Consider the following 7437-nt stretch of genomic DNA (forward strand, 5'->3'; position numbering starts at 1 on the left):
GCCCACACCCTCAGTGGGGACAGGGGTGGCAGGCCAGGGGGGAGTGGCCTGCTGGCTTGCTCTCAGGGGCAGGGAGGTGGCACAGGGCAGGGGGAAGGGGAAGTGAACTAACCGGCCGGCTCCCCCCTCACCTGCGCCAGGCCAGGGCTAGGAATTTCACAAAAAGCCTGGGGAGCGCTGTGAACATTTCCTGTCCCGCCCGGTTCCCTTCCTGGCACAGTTTCCACACGGTTCCCCTCTGAAGCAATCTTCCCGCGAGCAAGCCAGGAGCCGTCTATAAAGGCTGGGCCCACCCCGGGCTGTCAGACGTCTGTGGGCTCCTCCGCTTTGGTAAGCAAGCTGCCCGCGTCCCCAGCGGGACCTAGCCTTTCTCCTGCCCTCACCCTGCTTTCTTCAAAGTCCTCCTCCTGGGAGCCCTCCTTGATCGACCCTGCCTGCCCACTTCAAATCCTCCTTCACGGTTCCTTAGACCGTGTTCTCCTGGCGCCTGCTGCCCTCCAGTGCTTCGCTTTTTGGCTTTCTCCAGGTAGTCCAGAAATCATTTCTCACCTGTGTGCTTTCTCCTCCTCATCGTGGGCTTCTCCCCACTTCTTTCCCGGGACACCCGACAGCCTTCTCCTCTGAGCACCCCAACGCCGGCTTCTCCACCACCCAGGCGGGGTACAGGAATGTCCTGCGGGATGTCGCAGCTGGAACGCAGCATCGATACCATCATCAACGTCTTCCACCAGTACTCCGTGCGGGTGGCGCCGCGGGACAGCCTGAGCCAGAAGGAATTCAAGCAGCTGGTACAGAAAGAGCTGCACAACTTCCTCAAGGTAGGCCGGCGTCCACGGCCGCAGCGGCGAAGCCACCCCAAGGGGTCACGGGGCCCGTCGCCAAGGGGGAGACGGCACCCACAGAGCCAGGAAACGGTGCAGGGGCGTCAGTGGTGTGCCCGCCCTGCCCCCAGCTCAGGGGGACAGTGCTGTCCAGGGAGAGGCAAGGGGACACCCAGCAAAGGGGTCAACAAGCAGCACGGAGACATGCAGTGCCAATGACAGGGAGCACTGTGGGTGACCGGGGCTGGCTGGGGGGAGGTGACAGGATGGACAAGAAGGGGCCACTTGAGGGCCCCCTGGAGCTCAGACCTGAACGCTGGGGAGCCCTGAGGCAGGTGCTTGGCAGGAAGCTGTGGGGACCCCAAGGCGCAGCTGGGCATGCGTGGTAGGACTTCTAATGCTAAGAGCAGGTGCAAGGCCTCCATTGCTAGCTTTTCCCCTTGATCTGAAAGTGCCTGGGCATCCCTAGGAGAAGGGGGTTTGCCCCTGTGGCCTCTGTGTTTGGTTTGAGCTTGGAGAAGCAGCGTTCTTGTCAAACAAGGTGCAACACATGGGTCCCAGTCTTGGGTCCGTGCACAGCCAGACGACCTGGGGAGGTCACCAGCACTCTCCACAATCCCGCCCACACCTAGGGAAGGAGGAGAATGGCAGCAGGAGCCAGGGCCCCAGAGGGCAGGCTGCTGGGGAGAGTCCGGGGGTGGAGTATGGGAGAGGACCCGGCCCAGGTGCACAGCCTGCAGGCCTGCGTTGCACCCGGAGCTGGGCCAGGCTCTCTTCTCCGCTGCCCTCAGATCTCACCGCCTCACGTGATGTCTCCCCTCAGGGTCAACAGGGCGTGTGCACTGAGTCCGCCTCTCCATTTTACCCTGTGGGATCCTGGGAGCTCTGGGGGGAGCAGGGAGTGGAGGGGACAGGAGGAGACTGGGCCCCGAGTCAGGCCCGGATAGGCGGTGTGTGGAACCCCTTAGCCTTGCCACGTTTCCTCCAGGAAGATACTGCTTCCACCTGACGACATGCTCAAAAGGACCAGCGAGGGGCTGGTTCTGACTCCAGGCCAGCACCAGGGACTCAGTTTCCCTTCTGTAAAACAGAGAGAACCGTAGTTCCCCAGCAGGGTCTGAGAATAAGCGTCCCTGGTCGTTTGTGATTTTTACGCCGAGCCCTGGGCATTTGCTGTGCTCGCTGGTCCCCAACACTAGCCACACCCCGCCCTAACAACTTTCTCTCCCCCCCCAACCCACAGAAGGAGGCAAGGGACGAGAAAGCCATAAATGATATCATGGAGGACCTGGACACGAACCAGGACAAGCAGCTGAGCTTTGAAGAGTTCGTCATCCTGATGGCAAGGCTGGTCCACGCCTCCCACGAGGAGATGCACAAGAACGCCCCCCACGACCGAGAGGGCCACAGCCATGGCCCAGGCCTTGGTGGGGGTGGCCAAGGCCATGGACATGGGCATGGTCACGGCCATGGCCATGGCCACGGCCACAGCCACTAATCAGGAGGCCAGGTCGCCCTGTGCCTGCCCCACCAGGGCCACAGGGAATGCTGTGTGCCTCTGCCTTGGCTGTGGGATTGCAGGTGGGGGAAATAAAGCCTCCCTCCACACCAGCGCTCCGTGTGCTTCTTCCACCCCCACGTCAGCCTCTTCTGGGTTCAGCCCCTTCATGCAGTCACAGCAAAATGAGAGGCAGCCACAGTGGGTCTGGGGCTCACCTCTGACATCAGGCCAACGGCTGCTCTGGTCCCATCCTGCCCCAGCTCAGGACCCACCCCGTCCAGCCTGTCAAAGAGGCCCTTGTCACACAGAAAGCAGAAGTGGCGTATCTGTTCCCCCTCAGCATGCCAGCCGCCTCCCATCCAGCCCACCCCCTCCACTGGTCCCTGTCCACACAGCCCTCTCTCTCCTAGCAAAGCTGCACAGTGGAGAATCTACAAAAGCTCGCTAGGCGCGGACTGGGCTGTGTTTACCCACCCGCTCACAGCTGCCCCCTCCTGCCACACCTGGCATCCTAACCTTGGCTGCTCACACGGGTGGAAGTGGGAGTTCAGCCTTGGGCCAGCCCCAGCCCCAGCCGATGGCACAGTAAAGCTGATGGCACCCACCCGCCCAGCAGAAGACCTGGGCGTGGGCGTGGCTGTTTGGCATGAGGAGTTGTCCTCGGGGTCCAGGGGGCCTTTGGGGCCTGAAGGCTCTGACTGAGGCCTGGAGAGCCAGCTGACCTCCCTGAGCCGATGGAGACACCTCCTGTCCCTGGTGGGAGCCCGGGGCTCAGGCCGGCAGGGGCGTGTGCTCCTCTCTGCAACACCAGCACACCAGCAGCCCTCTGCTTCCAGCTTCCCCAGGCTGCTGCCTCTCACGCAGCCTGCAGATCCAAGTGCACACTCCCCTGTCGCCGGGACCTCCCAGTGACTCTCTCTTCCATCTCGCCGCCCTCAGAATGAGGTCCTTTCCGAGTCACACCCAGCAGGAGCGGGTTCCAGAACCACAGCCTCCCATCTCTCGGTAGAGGGAAGACTCCAAAATCAGGATGTAGGGCAACCAACGAGGACAAGCAGTCACGTCCTCCCTTTTATACGGGAGAGAGGAAAGCGAGGCATGGGGAGGAGAGCTTTGTAACCCAAGGTCACAGAGGACAGAGTTGGTCACAACAGCACAGTGAGAAACGGCACTTGAATCCCATCTGCTCCACTGGCTGGGTCTCCCCTGCTCCTTCCCCTGGGCTGAGCCCCTGAGAGGGAGTAGAGCCCCTGGGGCCAGCTTTGAGCTCTTCCCCGCACGGCCTGGCTGAGGTTAGGTCCCCAACCCTCTTGTTCTAAGGTCCCAGGGGCGTCCTCTATGGTTGAAGGGCTCCGGTGCTGTTCCGAGCCATGAGCCTGGGTGCAGAGTTTCAAAGCTTCTCCTCAGGGGACCCCACAGCGACAGACCCTCATGTTCCGACAGCCCTTCCACTCCATGACGGCATCCGGGGAGGAGCCCCCCCCCCCGGGGAGGAGCCCCCCCCCCCCCCCGCGCCCGTATCCCCGGCTGAGTGCAGCTCTGTGCAAAGAGGGAGCAGCGGGCTAGCGCTGGAAGGCCTGGGGTCTGCTACAAGCTTTGCAGGAGTAGAGCTTGCAGTAGGGAAGTTGGGGCTCCCTGCCTCCCCTCCGCCCACCCTGCTTATCACCACGTGCCACAGACGCCGTCAGGACTCTGCCTCTGAGAGGGTGATGTCCACTGTCTTGCCCTCTGCCTCACGTTTGATGCCTAGAGCAGGTTGACACGTAGCAGGCTCTCATCACATACAACTGTACGTGCGTTCTGAAGTTTCTCGTGGGTTCCACGTGCCCTTGTCAGAGGAAAATGCTGGGAAAGGAGGAGGAAGTGGGAGAAAACACACACAAGGAAGACTTCTGGACCAACACTGTAGAACCTCAACCCTGAAGGCAGAGGCCCTTCCTCCACTTTGCTCAGTCAGACCAGTTCTGCTGTTATCTCTCACGTACACAGCACGTTTCAAATGGAAGACAGATTTGTTTTCAAAACTACTAATTTAATCCCGCAACTGCCACACCCACCCTTGAGTAGTTCTCCCAACACCCATGCTAAGTGGTTGAACCAGCCCTGCCTGAATTCCTCCAGGAGAGAGGAGCTTCTTCCTTTGGCACTGACCCCTAGGGAGTTCTTAACGACCCTTAGCCAAAGCCTGCCTCCCTATGCCTGCCAGGCATGGCCCCAGTCTCCCTCCCATGCCTTGGAGGACACAGAACAAATGGGATGCCTCATCGTTCCATGCACGTGTCCACCATCCACTTCTCCAGGACGCTCTCTCTGATTATACCCAGGCTTCCTCCAGCCTCGCTCCTTGCCTTCCAGTGTCCCTAGTAAACCCCTTGGGGATCACCAAGGCTCACAGCCAGTGTCACTGATTCCATGCAGAATTCCCAGCCACCTGCCCTCCTGAAGCATATGGAGCGTGCCTCCTCCAGGCCCACGGGACTCGCTGGGCCTTCTCCTCTTGCACGTCACACACTGAATGCTGGCTCCTCGTCTACACATCTGCCTCCGAGCAGGATTTAGGGCTGGTTTTTTTCCCACATTCTCAGATCCCAGCATGGAACAAGCTATCGGTGAGCATTAGGGATGAACAAATGAAGGTAGGATGGTCCTCGAGCCTCAGGGAGCTTAAGACAGAGGTTGGAGCAGAAGGGAGGCCCTTCAGGGAGGTGCGGTGAGTAGTGGCTTCGAGCACTTAGGACTGTGCCAGCTGCCTGGCGACCTGGAGTCTGGAAGAAGCAGAGCCACTGAGCAGAGAAGACAGGCCTCACCAGGTGCCAAGAGCTCTTCCTTTAGCCTCGAAAGCTCTGTGGGATTTTCTCTGAACATGGCTCATCAGAGGGTGTCACAGTGACTTAACCCTTCTCATTCCAAAAAACACTGCCTCTGGTGAGGAGAGGGTAGCTAGGTTCTTCCCTGAGATAGAGCAACAATATCAATGTCAAGGTGAAGTTTTCCACTCCAAGTAAGAAATGGTGGAGTGGGTCTTTTTTTTTAAGATTTATTTCATTTATTATTTGAAAGACAGAGTTACAGAGAGAGGTAGAGACAGAGAGAGAGAGGTCTTCCATCCACTGGTTCACTTCCTAGATGGCTGCAAAGGCCAGAGCTGTGCCGATCCAAAGCCAGGATCTTCTTCCTGTTCTCCCATGTGGGTGCAGGGGCCCAAGGAGTTGGGCCATCTTCTGCTTTCCCAGGCCAGAGCAGAGAGCTGTATCGGAAGAGAAGCAGCCGGGACTCGAACCAGCGCCCATAGGGGATGCTGGCACTGCAGGCGGCAGCTTTAACCCGCTGCACCACAGTGCCAGCCCCTGAGTGAGTCTTTTCAGGAAGCATAAATTTGGGGAGAGGATTCCACCAGCGTCCTAGTAACTAAAGAACTAGAGACAGCCTGGTCGAGATAACTGCCCCTGCCCAAGGGGCTGCAAAAGGGAGTTCCCCTCCAGCCTGGGATCCGCAGTGGGACCTGAGCTTCCAGACACCTTTCGGAGACGGGTGAGGAAGGAGCGAAAGTGGCCTGAGCTGCACACTTGGCTGCTCTGAACGTGCTCCAGGTGAGTCTGGGAGAGAAGTGCGTTCCCTTCCCCTTCCCTCGTCTGTTCAGTCATTCTCCCAAGCAGCCGCAATCCTCAGACCCGCTGTATGCTTGGCATTACTGTGTGGGGCTCCAAGGGGTGCCCTGAGGAAACGGCTACGTCCTGTTGTCAAGGAGCTCTCAGGCCCACAAGGGAGACAAGACAGATCCACAAACCAATCAAATGTGGAAGAGCAAAGGACAGGGAGGCGGGACGCGTGGTGGGACTTGGAGGTGGGAACAGCGCCTCCAGCTGGGCGTTTCCCTGGAAGTCTGAGGGGCTGAGTGGCGTCAAGGCTGCGAAGCATCTGTGAATAAGCATGAAGGCCACCACCTGGGTGAAGGCCTGGACATGGGTGGACGTGAGAGTGAGAAGAGTGAGGAGAGAAGAGGGGAGAGGTACAGAGGGGAGTGGGCAGACACTAGGCCGGGTGATTGCACGGCTTCCAGTGGGACAGAGGGAAGAGCAGGTGCAGCTTCAGGAGGGACAGACGCAATTGTGTCTGGGTTTTATACAAGGCCGACTATGCTTATGGAACGGACCTGGGTGGACCTGGGGCCACAGGCACACAGTTACTGGGGGCTGCTACACAGGCCCTCGAGACTGCAAGAAAGATCAGCAGTAATAAACTTGACTCAGAACCTGGAACCAGGGGCCAATGCTGTGGAGCAGCAGGTTAAGCCACCTCCTGCAGCACCCTCATCCCATGTGGGCACCAGTTCAAATCCTGACTGCTCTACTTCCAATACAGCTCCCTGCTTATGTGCCTGGTTAAGCAGCAAAAGATGGCCCAAGTCCTTGGGCCCCTGCACCCATGTGGGAGACCCAAAAGAAGCTCCTGGCTCCTGGCTTTAGCCTGGCCCAGCACTGGCCATTTTTACCACTTGAGGAATGAGCCAGAGGATGAAAGAACTTTTCCTCTGTCTCTCCTTCTCTCTTTCAAATAAATACATGATTTTTTAAAATTTTTTTTAAAAAAGAACCTGAAACCAGCCCCCAGGCTCCATCTCAACCATGGAGGTACAGTGCACACACCCTGTAGGGTAAATAGGATGCTGTAATCTGCGAGTTTGCCAAGACTTTGCGGGAAGGAAAGACCTCAGCTTTTACAGCCTGTGAGGCAACTTTACACAATGCGGATGCAGGCCCTGCCCGGAACCATATCCAGAGCCCAGCCTCTGAGCCTACCCCCTCCCAGCAGTTGCTTAAATTTGTATTTTAGAAAGCCGTGTGTCACGAATTTTGACATTCCGATTACCAAAGTCACAGAAGGGCTGAAACACCTGGTTGCCCAAGCCCTGTTGTCTCTTGGGCTCCCACCTCAAACAAATCCTGTACCCCTAGAACTCTGGCCAGACTGCGGCCCCCTCACCCCCCAGACACAAGCATCAGGGAGAACCTCCGTCTGGCCCCAATTTTCCCTTTTCTCTAAGAGCGCTGGCATTTCCGCCTGCAGAGGCAGCCTTGTCGCATGCAGACCGCCCAGTGAGGAGGGGGATTGTCA

At 58.5% G+C, this 7437-nt stretch overlaps 1 protein-coding gene across 1 annotated transcript; it reads left to right on the forward strand.

The window, feature by feature from the left end:
• The first annotated feature begins 248 nt into the window (after positions 1 to 248).
• Positions 249 to 2433, forward strand: S100A9 (S100 calcium binding protein A9). Its single transcript, XM_062193613.1, has 3 exons — positions 249 to 330; positions 612 to 818; positions 2065 to 2433. Exons 2-3 carry the CDS (start codon positions 669 to 671, stop codon positions 2317 to 2319), a joined length of 405 nt encoding a protein of 134 aa, XP_062049597.1. The 5' UTR covers positions 249 to 330; positions 612 to 668; the 3' UTR covers positions 2320 to 2433.
• The last annotated feature ends 5004 nt before the right edge of the window (positions 2434 to 7437 follow it).

Source organism: Lepus europaeus, chromosome 5 (genome assembly GCF_033115175.1).
Source record: "Lepus europaeus isolate LE1 chromosome 5, mLepTim1.pri, whole genome shotgun sequence".
NCBI classification, from domain to species: domain Eukaryota; kingdom Metazoa; phylum Chordata; class Mammalia; order Lagomorpha; family Leporidae; genus Lepus; species Lepus europaeus.

What these genes read in the sequence shown, in the direction of transcription:
- S100A9 (XM_062193613.1), top strand. Translation starts at nt 669, where the DNA reads ATGTCCTGCGGGATGTCGCAGCTGGAACGCAGCATCGATACCATCATC. An exon ending in AGCTGCACAACTTCCTCAAG is followed by an intron (nt 819 to 2,064) that starts GTAGGCCGGCGT and finishes CCCAACCCACAG; the next exon opens with AAGGAGGCAAGGGACGAGAA.